This window comes from Myotis lucifugus, unplaced genomic scaffold (genome assembly GCF_000147115.1).
Source record: "Myotis lucifugus unplaced genomic scaffold, Myoluc2.0 scaffold_189, whole genome shotgun sequence".
NCBI classification, from domain to species: domain Eukaryota; kingdom Metazoa; phylum Chordata; class Mammalia; order Chiroptera; family Vespertilionidae; genus Myotis; species Myotis lucifugus.
Genome location: NW_005871237.1, coordinates 865,344 through 880,921, shown reverse-complemented (window position 1 = coordinate 880,921; position 15,578 = coordinate 865,344). Strand labels below are relative to the sequence as shown.

General features: G+C 39.4%; 1 protein-coding gene across 6 annotated transcripts in view; it reads right to left on the bottom strand.

Annotated features, from left to right (window-relative positions):
- TBK1 (TANK binding kinase 1) overlaps positions 1-15,578 on the bottom strand; it is a 52,490-nt gene extending 36,912 nt beyond the window's left edge. The window contains exons 1-4 of one of the 6 annotated variants that reach the window (XM_006096852.1): positions 15,505-15,578; positions 12,529-12,647; positions 7,931-8,071; positions 3,473-3,602 (exon numbers count right to left, since the gene is read on the bottom strand). In XM_006096852.1, coding sequence (XP_006096914.1) covers positions 3,473-3,602; positions 7,931-8,071; positions 12,529-12,615 — 358 coding nt within the window. In that variant the 5' untranslated portion in view covers positions 12,616-12,647; positions 15,505-15,578. Of the gene's footprint in view, positions 1-3,472; positions 3,606-7,930; positions 8,072-12,528; positions 12,648-14,872; positions 15,079-15,504 lie in introns of those variants that run through there. The other 5 variants (XM_023760673.1, XM_023760674.1, XM_023760675.1 and 2 more) reach the window with 5 other exon arrangements.

Sequence of the window (15,578 nt, the reverse complement as noted above, 5' to 3'; positions counted from 1 at the left end):
TCCCCAATCCCGACTGCCCTGCGCTCTGTGTGTGACAGGGTGTGGCGCCCCAAGCCCCCCCCCCCCACGGGCCCTGGTTTGTGTGTGACGGGGTAGAGCCATAACCTCCCCATTGGCCCTGCCCTGAGTGTGACAGGGTGCAGCGCCCCAACCTCCTGATCTGCCCTGCTCTGTGTGTGAAAGGGGGGGGTGCCCCAACTCCCCTATTGGCCCTACTCTGTGAGTGACAGGGGGGAGCTCCTCAACCCCCTGATCGGCCCTGCTCTGTGTGTGACAAGGGGGAGCTCCCCAACCTCCTGATCGACCCTGCTCTGTGCATGACAGGGGGAAGCTCCCCAACCCCCTGATCGACCCTGCTCTGTGTGTGACAGGGGGCGGTGCCCCAACTCCCCTATCGGCCCTACTCTGTGAGTGACAGGGGGCAGCACCCCAAACCCCTGATGGGCCCTGCTCTGTGACAGGGGGGAGCTCCTCAACCCCCTGATCAGCCCTGCTCTGTGCATGACAGGGGGTGGCGCCGCAACCTCCCTATTGACCCTGCCTTGAGTGTGACAGGGGGCGATTCCTGGGGAATCGGCTCTACCCTGAGCGTGACTGAGGGTGGCATCGCAACCTCCCGATCCGCCCTGCTCTGTGCATGACAGGGGGCGGCACCCCAACTCCCCAATCGGCCCTGCTCTGAGCCCAACCAGGGGCTGCACCTAGGGATTGGGCCTGCCCTCTGCCACCCGGGAACAGGCCTAAGCCAGCAGGTCGTTTTCTCCCGAGGGATCCCAGACTGTGAGAGGGCACAGGCCGGGCTGGGGGACCCCCCAACCCCCCCCCCGCCCCCCCTCCGAGTGCACAAATTTTTGTGCACCAGGCCTCTAGTATAGGATAAAATGGATTATTACTCAGCCATAAAAAAAAAAAAAGATGAAATACTGCCATTTGTGACAACATGGATGGATCCTGAGAGTACTGTAAGTGAAATAAGTCAGGTGGAAAGGACAAGAACCATATGATTTCATGCATATGTGGGATATAAAACAGATAGCAATGAACAAATAAAACAAACTCATAGACACAGCTAATAGAAGGGTGGTTTCCAAAGGGAAAGGGAGGTAAGGGGAGGATGAAGAGGGCAAAGAGGGTCAAATATATAGTGATGAAAGGAGACTAGATTGGGTGGTGAGCACACAGCAATATACAATGATGTACTACAGAATTGTATACCTGAAACTTACTTATTTTTAATTTTTTTTCTTATATTTTATTTCTACCTGAAACTTATTTAATGTTATTAGCCAGCTATCCCAATGAATTAAAACAAAACAAAAAGAATAAAGATTCCCCAAAAAAGATCAATCTTTAACTACAGTTGCACATATATTTATCTCGGAGAAATAATTCCACAAAAAAGTACATTGGATTCACTACATAAAATAGTAAAAAAAAGTGATAGAAAGAGGCTCAAGGTGTCACACTTGTAGCATAAAAATATATTTCTCATACACTTTTCTCAGAAGGCCATATTCCTTTCTTTTTTTTTTGTAAGGGTAAAGGTGGCTACATTGCTGAAAGTAAGCTGTTTTGGCTGACAAGCAGTGTCACTGAGTGATAGTTTGAAATATTTGACAGCGGATAGATAATGTCCAAATATAACATGAGCATAAGTTTGGGGTATCATTTCATTATGAAAACTCAGGGCCACCAGTATACTTAGGAAGGCATCAATCATCTATAACTTCGATTTGATTCAACAGGCTGTAGTATATATTAATTGTTTCTCTCTTATTTTATCCTACTCTAAAAGGTTGTTTCCACACTGCTTTCAGTGTCAAGTTCAAGAATTCCCACTAGCCCTGGCCGATGTGGCTCAGCTGGTTGGAGCATCGTCTTGTACACCAAAAGGTGGGGGGTTTGATTCCTGCTCAAGGAACATATCGAGGCTGCAGGTTCAATCCCTGGTCAGGGCTCATGAGGCTGGCAACCAATTGCTGTTTCTCTCTCTCCTCCTCGCCCTCCAAGATCAATTAAAAGAAAAAAAATTCCCACTAACTTTATACTTTTTTTTTTAAATCACTGGGTTTTTCCCACTTAAATATTGATTCATTTCTTTCCAAGATATTACTTCTTTTGGTTGTCATATTTTTAAAACAACAGCTTTATTGAGATTAAATTCACATATCATAAAATTCATCCTTTTAAAGTCTACAATTCAGTGGCTTTTAATATAGCCAGTCACAGAGTGTGCAACAATCACCATTAATTTCAGAACATTTCATTATGCTAAAAAGAGATCCCAAAACCATTAGTCACTCCTCAACTATGCTCTCCCTTCAAACCGCTGGCAACCACTGATCTGCTTTCTGTTTCTATGGATTTGCCTATTCTGGATATTTCACATAAATAAAATCATATAAATATTGTGGCCTTCTGTGTCTGGCTTCTTTCACTTAGCATAACTTTTCAAGGTGCATCTCATTAAAGCATGTATCACTACTGCATTTCTTTCTTTTTTAAAATTGATTTCAGAGAGAGGAAGGGGGAAGGAGGAAGTGAGAGAGGAGGGAGGAAGAGTGACAGACAGACAAATGGCTGGCTCCTACACATGCTCTAATTGGGAATCAAACACACAACCTTTTGGTGTATTGGACGACACTTCAAACAAATGAGCCACACTGGGCAGGGCTGCATTTCTTTTTATAAACAAGTAATATTCCATTGTATGGATATACCACATTTTGTTGACCTATTCATCAATTAGTGGATACTTGGGCTGTTTCCATTTTTTGGCTATTATGAATATTGGTGAATAAGTTTTTGTGTGGATATGTTTTTAATTATTTTAGGTAAATACCTACCATGGAACTGTTAAGTCATATAGTAATTCTATGTTCAACCTTTTGAGAAACTGCTGGACTGTTTTCCCAAGTGGCTGTGCCATTTACAATCCCACCAGCAGCATATAAAGGTCCCAATTTCTGCACATCTTCACCAGCACTTGTTTTGTGGTCTTTTTGATTTCAGCCATCTTAGTGGATATGAAGTGGTAATTTGGGGGTTTTTTAATTTTAATTTCCCTAATGACTAATGATTTCAAGCATCTTTTTATGTGCTTGTTTCCTTTTTTGTATATCATCTTTGGAAAAATGTCTATCAAATCCTTTGCCCATTTTTTAATTGGATTATTTGACTTTTTATTGTTGAGTTGTCAGGATAAAAATTCCTTATCAGATAAAAGATTTGCAAATATTTTCTCTCATTCTATGGATTGTCTTTTCACTTACTTGATGTTGTCATTTGAAACACTAAAGTTTTTTATATTGATAAAGTCCTACTTATCTATTTTTTTTCTTTTTGTACGGTACTTTGGTGTCATATCTAAGAAAGCATGGCAAAAAAGTCCATGGTTTTGAATGCAAAAAAATTTATGTCATCAAATTATATATACAAATATACATAAAGTCATATAAATAAACAAACATACCCACATCTCGCAAAACAATTAAAAATTCAGACTCTGGTAGTCCATAGGCATTAGATGGCTCTTCTAAAACAGTGTATAAACTCCCACATGGACAAAATTCCATAATAAGTACTTTATGTCTTGTTGTTGTCTGCAAAAAATAAATCACTGATTGAAACTCAATATAAAAAATGTTTTTATTATATGACAGTACTTAATCTGATTTCATTTAAATGTGGGATTTGCTACAATGATGAAGGCACTTTAAATTGCTTTACCTAGGATTTGTTAAATATTTGTTGACTGTACACATATAAGAATTAACATCTTATAAATTCCTATTAAAATTGAATTTGTTGCCGAAACCGGTTTGGCTCAGTGGATAGAGCGTCGGCCTGTGGACTGAAAGGTCCCAGGTTCGATTCCGGTCAAGGGCATGTACCTTGGTTGCGGGCACATCCCCAGTAGGAGATGTGCAGGAGGCAGCTGATCGATGTTTCTCTCTCATCGATGTTTCTAAGTCTCTATCTCTCTCCCTTACTCTCTATAAAAAATCAATAAAATATATTTAAAAAAAATTGAATTTGTTTTTGAAGACAATCAAGCCACAGTGAAAGCTGGCTAAATCTGAATTAGAGAATCATTGCTCTGATGTTAGAATGGTTCTTTTAAAGTTATCTTTAATTTCTTATACATAATAGTACATATAGGACATTAGCTCTTCTAACAAATCTCTTAAAACACCTGAAGAAAACTTTTACTTCAAATAATGAAGTTCTAGCCTTAAAAACAAACAAGTGGCAGAATAGCTGATCAGTCCCTCTTGCAGCAAAGTTCTAGTCTATTCATTTTTATCTGAGCTGATTATTTGTTTTCAATCTTGATTCTAATGTACCATTGATTATAAGATACATCAATTTAATAACAGCTGTGTAGAGAAAAATAAATATTACCTAATTACATATACACATTGGTTATAAGATATATGCTATTTCAGAAACTTGAAAATGTAAAAATAAGTCTTCAAATTCAGTTTAAGTCCTTTCTTTCTTTTATAATATTTTCTACATATCTCCAAAATACTTTTATAAAACATTTTAAATTTCTCTACTATTGAGTAGTTTATAAGATAAAATTTTTTATTTATTTTTGAATAATTTTTTATTTTTCAATTACCATTTGCATACAATATAATATTAATTTCAGGTGTACAATTCAATGATTAGACATTTATATAACTTACAAAGTGATCACCCTGATAAATCTAGTACCTGACACTATACATAATTATTACAATATTACTATTTATATTCCCTATCCTGTACTTTACATCCCCATGACTATTATGTAACTACCGTTTTATACTTCTTAATCCCTTCACCTTTTCAGCCATTCCTCCAACCCCACTTCTTATCTGGCAACAGTCAAAATGTTGTCTGTATCAGAGTGAAATAAATTTTTAAAAAATTTTGTTTTTAAATAATATGTTGATTGTTGAAAAATTGGAAAATATCCGTAATTCTATAATCCAGAGATAATTATGTTAATATTTTATGCATTTTCTTTGTCTTTTATCTATGCATCAAATCATATTATAGCTACCTAACACTATTTATATATCATACTGTATATATCAATATCATACTGTATATGTATATTAGTCCTGATTTTCTAACATAACAATACACATAAGTAAGTTCCCAGGTGATTAAAGCTTTGGTAAATATCTTTTTTCTTCATTATTGCTTAATTGCTGTGTAGTAAAGAATTAACCAAGAGGTCTGGCCTTTGTCCTTGGCTACTCACTAGGCCTCTGGAATGTCCTGTCTGCTCTAAGTTGTCTTTGTTTCTCTGGGGACTTTAGCCATATGACAGCCTAACAATGTGATTTATGGTGGGGGTTTTAGGTCATGCATATCCTTTTCAACTTCCAGAGGAAACAGAGACTAAAGTATCTGAACCTTTGGGAAGGCCTGGAGAGTAAAGGTCGCCATGCAGAGAGAATGTGATTGAGCTCCAACTAAAATTTTGAATACCGGCAATATTCTGTGCATCCTGTCAATTTAAAGTGTTCCTGCCATCTTGAGTAGCTGTTATCAGCATCCAGAGATCGGCTACTAACCCGGAGGCAACAGCTCTCAAGCAGCGCGACTACATGAACTCAGAGGAGACCTGCTTCCCCCCACGGAAAGCAGATTCAAGCAACAGCGGCCTCCTGATCACCACACGCTCTGGTCTGGGGAACAGTTACTGTGTGTGAAGCCTCCCTCCACCAGCCAGAAGAGCCACCACAGCTGTGAACAGCACCCACCAGAGGCCCTGCTACCAACGGAGGAGCAGCTGCTACCACAACCACCCAAGGAGCAACCACAGCCCAAGGAGCCACTGCCACCCAGGGAGCAGCCACTGCCACCCAGGGAGCAGCCACTGAACGACTCAACAACTAGATATGTCAATGAGATCAAACATGGATAGACAAAGAAACCCCCAAAGGAAAGAAAAGGAGGACTCGCCAGAAAAGCAGCTAAGTGAGACAGAGGCATGCAACATGACGGAAAAAGAATTCAGAATAAGGGTCCTAGAGTACATGCACCCGACGGAGGAAAAAATCAATACCATATGCAAGAAGCTAGAAGAAACAGATGAAAAAATCAACAACTTAAGTAAGTCCCAAGAAGAAATGAAGAGCGATATAGCTGCAATAAAAAACACCATTGAAAGTATCAACAGTAGACTAGGAGAAGCGGAGGACCGAATTAGTGAATTAGAAGACAAGGAAGCAAAACACACCCAAACTGTACTGCAATTGGAGAAAAAAATTAAAAGACAGGAGGAGAGCCTAAGGGAGCTTTGGGACAACATGAAATGAAACAACATACGAATAATAGGGGTGCCAGAACAACAGAAAGATGAACAAGGATTAGAAAACCTATTCGAAGAAATAATAAAGTGTTACTGAGGACAAGGAAGAGTCACACTGAAGCCCTCCCATATTCCACCCTATGGATTCCTTGCTTTGGCTAGTTATAATTTGCATTCTTTTGCTACAATAAAACTTTAATTGTAAGTATAGAGCTTTTCTGAGTTCTATGTCATTCAACACTAGCAAATTATCAAATCTGAGGACAGCCATGGGAAGCCCCGAATATGTAGCCAGCTGGTCTGAAGTGAAGGTAGTCCTGGGGGCTCCTGAACATGAAGCTCGTGTCTGAATGAGCATAATCCTGTGGGCACTGTTCTCACTGACTGTGCAGTTTGCCAAACTCCCGGTAGCTGGTGTCAGAAGTCTTGAACAGGTTTGGTAATCTGGAAGGCTATGTTCTTAACCCTGAGTGTAGCTAACTCCAAGTAACTATCCATCACACATTCTAACCTATTGAACAATTTTTTATTATAAACAGGGCAGCAATGAACATCTCTGTGCATAAAACTATAATTTACATTTTTAATTACTTTTAAGATGTAATGACTAAAAATAAAATGACTATAAGGAGTATAAACCTCTAAATTGTTTTTCAAAAGGTGTAATTTATTGACTACCCATGTTTACAGGGATTAAAATAGATTTCTAGCCGAAACCGGTTTGGCTCAGTGAATAGAGCGTCGGCCTGCGGACTGAAAGGTCCCAGGTTCGATTCCGGTCAAGGGCATGTACCTGGGTTGCGGGCACATCCCCAGGAGATGTGCAGGAGGCAGCTGATCGATGTTTCTCTCTCATCGATGTTTCTAACTCTCTATCTCTCTCCCTTCCTCTCTGTAAAAAAATCAATAAAATATATTTTTAAAAAAAGAGATTTCTATTTCTATTATTTCTAGATAATTATCCTAATAACATCCTTATTTTCACTGTTTCCCCCTAAAATCAATTCTATCTTTTATAAATGGACTTTACATATTAATCCCTGGATTCTTAAGATTTTTATTCCTTTACAAAGCTACCTTTCTGTTTGACTTTCTCTTTGCTCCTTTTAAAATTATGTCAACTTAACTTAGTTTCTTTCTTTTTTCTTTTAGTAAATATAGTAACCATATTCTATACTCTTTTACTTTTTATACTACTTTTTCTGATTCCATGATACTTCATTTCCATTGTTATAGCTAATCAAGAATCATTTTTTAAATTTTTATATTTATTTTTTTAAATTAATCTTTTGATACCTCACCTGAGGAAGGGAGAGAGAAACATGGGTGTGAGAGAGAAACATCAATCAATTGCCTTTGAACCCGCAACCCAGGTATGTACCCTGACCGGGAATTGAACCAGCAACCTTTTGGTACATGGGACGATGCTCAACCAACTCAGCCACTTCAGCCAGGCTATTCAAGAATCTTTGAGAATAGAATATTGAATTGTATAAACTCTAATTTGCACCATTTAAAAAACAAACAAACATGTTTATAAAACATTGCTAGGTTATTTCTTCTAAATTATAACAACTATAATAAACATAGAAGATTAACTAAAACTTGAATACTTACCTCCTCTTCAATAGCAAATAATTTGACAATATTTTTGTGATTGAGTTTTTTTAACACTTCAAATTCTCTCATTTGAACATCTACTGGACGAAGGAAGCTTATGTTATTAAATACTTTGATAGCATATAAGTCACCAGTTTTCTAAAAAAAAAGAGAGAGAGAAAGGTCTTACTTATTTATAATATTATAAAAAAGATAAAAAGGTACCATTAGAACTAGCTATAGCAAACCTGAATATTTTTAAACATAGGTAATTTATACTAGGGCTCCTGACTTTTTTTAAAGCTACACTAAGTCAACCAACTGTTCAATATTTCTTTCAAACTGTATGCTTTGGAAAGTAGAAAAGACTATTTGCTTTCACATTAAGAGCTTCCACTATGATACACGTGGCAAAGATAGGCATCTACATATCAGAAAATAAGAGCTCTAATAGTACCAAATGTGAAAGTACATTTTAGATAAGAAACAGAAAGTGAAACAAGAGTTTGATCAGGGCCTAATAATTTTAAACTAGTCAAACCAGGAAAGAAAAGATTGAAAACTATAGTCATCATATGAAATTTTTTGTAAGAATCTCAAAGTAATGTAATTAACTTTTAAGAAATATTCCCTAGCTACAATAATGTGTGTGTGCATGTGTGTGCAGAAGTAGGAGTTGGAGAGTAAGGTTAAAGTAGACTATCCTCGCTGGATTGCACCACTGCTGCCTCAGATAACTTTCTGCCACTTTACCTATGCGTAGGGAAGATTGTTGCTTCACAGATCATCTCCAAAGGATCAAACACATTTCCTTTCCTGCTTATGTAGCACCCTGCTCTCACTCTTATGGCTTATTATATAGATCACACACAGAGTTACAATGCACAGCTATAGTTGAGAGAGAATCTTAGAAGTACAAAACAAATGCTGAATTTCAGGTAAACATTAAATTCGCAAATTCTTCATATTAACCTTCCTTAAAGGCTCTCTTCCAAACCCTCCCACCTCCTTCCACTCATTCTAACCTCATTCTTTGAGTTTAATATTACTCTCCCCATAATCCAAGGTTGAACTTCCTTCTTTGACCTTGGGGTTCAAGCACCCTTGCCTAAAAGTATTTCATGGCTCTCTGTCTGTCAGGACCTCTGTGCTGTTCCTGCTTTGATGCCCTCTCTACAGTTTCCACACTTCTTCACTTTCAGTCATAACACTCCTCCCCTCACCTCAGAATCTCATGATTTTTTTCTTAAAACTATTTAACTACGTCACAATCTCACTCTCCAAGATCACTATTTGGAGACCATCTATGTGATGTGATGTGATATGATGAAGCCTCCCTCACTCCCCACTAAATACACATATATTTTTTCCAGAGGAAAAAGGGCCAATGACCATTTTTCAGACAATATGAAAACTGAAAAACTGAACTACATGTTGGTCAATTACAGTGTTTTTCCATTTGTTCAGCCAGGGTAAGGACATTGCCAAATCTATACCATTCAACAGAGAGATTTTTCTTGAGGACACTTGTCTCAAACTTAGTCTAAGATTAGGTGAATCCTAACAAAGGCATGAGCAGGGAAAATAATACAATGTTGCAATGTACCCACTGTGATCAAGGCCAGTATTTTCTGTAGTCTACATTATACCTGTGAGATTACTGTGTTACGCATGGGAATGTACAATTTTCCATTTATTCAACTGCACATTTATCATTCACTGTCTGTAAGCCAAAGCATATGTAAATATTTAGAGATCTCTCTCTCTATATATATATGTGTATATATATATATAGGTGAGGGGAGGAGTGTTATGACTGAAAGTGAAGAAGTGTGAAAACTGTAGAGAGGGCATCAAAGCAGGAACAGCACAGAGGTCCTGACAGACAGAGAGCCATGAAATACCTTTAGGCAAGGGTGCTTGAACCCCAAAGAGGGAAGTTCAACCTTGGATTATATATATACACACACAGTAAGTTCTCATTTAACATCATCGATAGGTTCTGTGACTTAAAGGGAAATGATGTATAATTAAACCAATTTTACCTCAGGGTAACTGATATAAACAACAGTTAGTTCCTACAGCATCTCATCAATATTATAACAAAAACTGCATTAATCAAGGACTTGCTGTACACACATGTTGAAATCAACACATCCTTCCTACAGCTCTCTCCCCTTTAACTTCATCATGGTTATTATGTTATATGTATACTACACACACCAATCCACACACTGTAGCTAAAGGTAACTTGATGAAAAAGAGACAGATTAAGAAGGTAATATAATGGAATAAATTTAGGGACCTGATCATTCTAAGCAATAACACAAAAGAGTTTAGCTAATATGGTTAAAATCCTTAAACGTTTATTAAGGGCAGACAGGATTTTTTTTGGTTCTAGTCCTAAACCCTTGAAATTAATGTCACTGAGAACAAACATGGTTTCTTAAAACACATCCCTTGGAAGACTATTAGAGACTGAATACTAAACTGGGTCTTAGCAATCTTTTAAGTCAATTCTTTTTTTAAAATATATTTTATTGATTTTTTACAGAGAGGAAGGGAGAGAGATAGAGAGTTAGAAACATCAATCAGCTGCCTCCTACACACCCCCTACTGGGGATGTGCCTGCAACCAAGGTACATGCCCTTGACCGGAATCGAACCTGGGACCCTTCAGTCCGCAGGCCAACGCTCTATCCACTGAGCCAAACCAGTTAGGGCTTAAGTCAATTCTTATGTCTCTCAAATCCTTACTTTAGGCTTTCAAACTATATTGGATAAAGTATATTTTTGTTGCCTTTGAAGAAGAGCTTCAGGTTGTCTTAAGTCTAATCTGTCCTCATTCATTCATTCATTTATTCATTCTTTCATTCAACATTTACAGAGTGCCTACTATGTATAGGCACTTACATAAAGGACACTGAATATGTAATGTAAGTAAAGAAAGAGGACTGGAATATAAGAAATACTATTAGTGCCAAGCACTTTATTTTTATTATTTTTAACATGTTTTTATTGATTTCAGAGAGGAAGGGACAGGGAAAGAGAAACATCAATGAGGAGAGAGAATCATCTGTCAGCTGCCTCCTGCACACCTTCTCCAGGGGATTGCCTGTACTTGGGCATGTGCCCTGGGAATTGAAAGGTGACCTCCTGGTTCATGAGTCAATGCTCAACCACTGAACCACACTGGCCAGGCTAGTGCCAAGCACTTTCCTATACATCACCCAATCTCTATCATTTTCTATCACATCATCAGTTTCAAATTTGCATCCCTTCCAATGCCACCTTGCTGCTGACCCCAAAACTCTTTGGGGGCAGGAAATGTACATTATTTGTAGTTATATTCACTAGGTCCACTGCAGTGCCTGACACATATCAAGTGATTATTAAAGTCTGGTTAATTGGGGTTACAGGAAGACAGACAGTCAGATGTGTTCTCAACACTAAATCCTGTGCCGCCACTTGTTTTCACTTTCTGGCACAGGACACAAAACAAAACCAATTTCTAGGACAGTAATATCCACAGTTGAGCACAGTGGATTTGATCAAGGAACCAGAGACCACAATGAACTCGATTGAGAACCCAGAACCTGTGGACAAGTCTGGAATCAGAAAGAAAAAAGCTAAAAGTGTCCAAATGGCACTTCTGATTCATTCTCTATGAGCCATAAAATCTCTTTTTAGTCATATTCTCTCTCCAGGAGAGGAAACAGCCCCTCTGATATGAATATTTATCTCACTGTCACTGATGGAACTAAATGGCTGGTAATCTCAAGGCTACAGGAAAATATAAAAAAACTCTTCCTTACTAAAATATTTAAGGCTCCTGTTTCTAAAAATAAGACTTAAGGAGCCTCTAAATATCATTTACTCAAAAAAATGCATAGTACTGAAAAATTAGTTGATGATTATTTGAATTATAAAAGGATTTTTAATCCATTATTTTTCTAGCTCTTTTCCCAGAATAGAAACTTTAATGATTGTAAATGTCTTCATTTTAAATTATTTTAATTATCTTTAATTTTACCCTCCAATATAGAATCTGACACAAATTTTTTTTTTTAGTTATTGAAGTGCCTCTGGGCTTATTTCATTCTCACTTCCACTAACAAGTTCTAATTACCTCATACAAAGATAGAGCCTTTTAAACCTGGGCATTTTATTCTAATCTGCCTTATAAGGTGCTGTTTTATCGGGGGTAATGTAGCCTTAGTACAGCATATAGGAACCATCCATGGTTGCCCTCCAAACTACAGATCTGCCTTCCCTACTACCCCCAGCCCATATCACAGCCGCATTGGACTTCTGTTAGTGAGATCATGCACAACCACAGAGGGCGAGGTTGGGGAAAGACCCAAAAGGCACAACATACCTTCCCTAGTCACTTTTTTCAGCCACCCTCCTGTTTTTCTCTGCTACCCAACATATAACTTCTGTCACCACTCAGTAGAAAGCACTGCCTCTGACAGAAGCTCTACCGTATAAAACCACAAAAACAGGAACTCTTTAGACAGTATAACAAAAACACCAAGTCTCACATTTTAGTGCAAGCATGCTTCTCAGAAGAGTACATATAAAATGATAAAAACCTTCAGTTTTCTCTGTACCAACCTTATGTCTTCCACGAAAGACATTTGCAGTAGCTCCTTGGCCTAAAATATCAGATAAAAGCCACAGATGATTAGAAGTGCTCTGCATCTCGGCTTGGTCAGGCAATCCTCTTTGTTATACTAAGAGAAAAGAAAAAAAATGTGCATGTTTGTTTTAAGGGACTAATACATTTAAGAAACAAATGTGAGTTACTTATAGTCTCAAGTAAGATCACGCCTTATTTATAGCTAAATTGAGGTGTATAAACAGTCCAAAGTAAAAACCTAAGTTTCCAGCAATAGTAAAGGCTAAAGTGTTGTGTGGGCTCTGAATAACACTAGCCAATGACATCTTATGTATTCAATTTCATTTACTTATCAAAAGGCTGAAAAAAACATCTATTTCCCTTCTAATTTTGTCTTTGTCAATGAGAGTGATATTGGCCACTTCTTCAAATGTTTTGAAAGATTAATCAATGAAGAATTATATTTAAAGTGTTTCAAAATAATGCAATAGTGTAAAATATAACAACATAGTAAAAATTACTTTGTTTCCTTCAGGGGCAGGGCAACACTAACTGCTGACACTGCATAACATTTACATAACTTAAAATTTCATCTACACAGAGCCTGACAATCACAATGGAAAGGTGCAAAAATGATTGTTGCTGAAAGATCACTAACTCTTCTGAAATTAAAGGATAGTTTCCCCAACCTGCAAGTATATAAATATAGATATGCCAAGTGCATATTACTAAATCTTAAAAAATAAGCAAGAGGAAACTATGCATGTGTGGGGGCAGGAAGTATATGGAAAATCTCTGTTCTTCCTGCTCAATTTTGCTGTGAGCCTACAATTGCTTTAAAAAGTAAAGTCTATTTTTTAAAACGCATCATCCCTATCCAATAGTGGAAAAAAGCATCATCCCTTTTTAACAGTGTCCTTTAATACTGAAAAGCATGTAAGAATACTAAAAATATTTGACCTCCATGTTAGAATAAAAAGGTATGCTAGAAAGCATAAACACTAGTCTCACCAAACCACCTTAAACTTAAACCTGCTGTAATGTCAGATTAAAACACATCTTAATATTCCTTTGTAGAACTCTGGGGGGGTAGCTCAGTTGGTTAGAGCATCGTCCCAATATGCCAAGGTTGCATGTTCCCCATCAGGGCACATACAAGAATCAACCAATGAATGCATAAATAAGTGAAACAACAAATCAATGTTTCTCTCCCTCTCTCCTTTCTGCCCTCCCCCCCACCCCCCCGCCGTAAAATTAAAATATAATATATATCCATTGTAGTAAGTTAGAACAGACTAGGTAGTCAGTGATGAATTCATAACTGCCAATATTCCAAGTAGAATTAGGAACTTAAAGAATGGCCAGGGGTCTAAATTTCAGCAATCTTTGATATACTAAGATACATTTATGCAATTTTACCAGCCATCTAATTCAGATACGGAATGTTATATTCAGCAGTTTATTGGAAATAAGCAATAAAAATAAGATTTCCTTTTCTTTTTCTTTTTTTAAAAATATATTTTATTGCTTTTTTTACAGAGAGGAAGGGAGAGGGATAGAGAGCTAGAAACATCATGAGAGAGAAACATCGATCAGCTGCCTCCTGCATACTCCCCACCGGGGATGTGCCGCAACCAAGGTACATGCCCTGGACTGGACTCGAACCTGGGACCCTTCAGTCCGCAGGCCGATGCTCTATCCACTGAGCCAAACCGGTCAGGGCAATAAGATTTCCTTTTCACAAGTAAGAAATATTTGCGATCTACTGGGGTAATAATTTATAAACTTCTCAAATGTCTTTTCAATAATATTTTTAAATAATGAAAAACCTTCCCTAGTTAACTTTGCTGTTTGAGATAACTGCAAATGGCCAACGGTATCATTAGGGACCTCTCCGTACCTAGCGGACAATATAAAACACATCTATCAGCTAAGATAGCTGCTCTTCGTACACAGATATAAGCCTGTGGTTTTACAGCGATCTGGGGAAATGTCTTCTGAAACTACCTTCCAAAGACCCCACCCAAACAGCATGCTAACGCGTGACCCAGCACACCCACAAGGTGCTGGCTGCATAAATGTTTCCAAAATTTTGACACAGTACCGGCAGCACTCAAGTCTGTTACTGCTGACCCTGCCTTCCGTCTACTTCCTTATCTACTATCCAAAATGAAAGTTAGCATTTGCCCATCAGCAAAAACCAGGAAAACGGGCCGTTCCAGGATTTCCAAACTCTCCGACCACGTGAACCATGTTAAACAGGTATCCATTCAGCGCCCTCCAGTGAAAGCGGTCGTTCTTTGGGGAGAACGGGGTTTGGGGCCCCTTATGAACAAATACCTGGGAAGCGGCTGGAAAACAAACCTGCGGCCATTCCCCACAGGGAACGTGTGGGAACCTGCATTATCCACGAATTACGCGTATGTACATTAAAAACGTCGTCAGCTTCTAGCTCCCGGTGATCAGCCCCTCGCTATCAGCACTAAAACCTTAATGAAACATCTTTTTCATCATCCGACAAAAATAAATCAATCCACTGAAAAACGGCCGACCTCGCCAATGCTCGGAAACAGGGCACAGAGCGGCCAGTCTCAGGGCAAGGGAAGGGGGCGTCGTCTCCCCGGGGCGCCAGGGCCCACACTCGGCCACCAACACATCCTCTTTGTCGGTGCCCGACGTCGCCAGAACCCCGAGGGCCGGGGTCCGAGGGCCGGGAGTCCCGAAGGAGGGAGTCGACCATTCCGCCCGGCTTCGGATGCCCCAGACCCCCGGGGGCCGTGTCCGCTGGGCCCGGGTGCGCGGAGGGTCAGCCCCGGGCCGCGCGGGGCTCCTGGGGTCGCCCGCCCCGCCCCCGCTCTGACTCAGCACCCCAGTTCCCCACGGAGGGCGCGAACCCTCCGCGAGCCCGAGCCCGGCTCCGCGGTCCTTTCCCCACGCGCTGCGGCCCCTCGGCCCGCAGCCACCCCACTCACCGCGCCCGGTAGCCTCCGCGCCACCGCCAGCGGCTCCCGCGGCCTCCCAGCGCCTCGGACACTTCCGGCTTCGC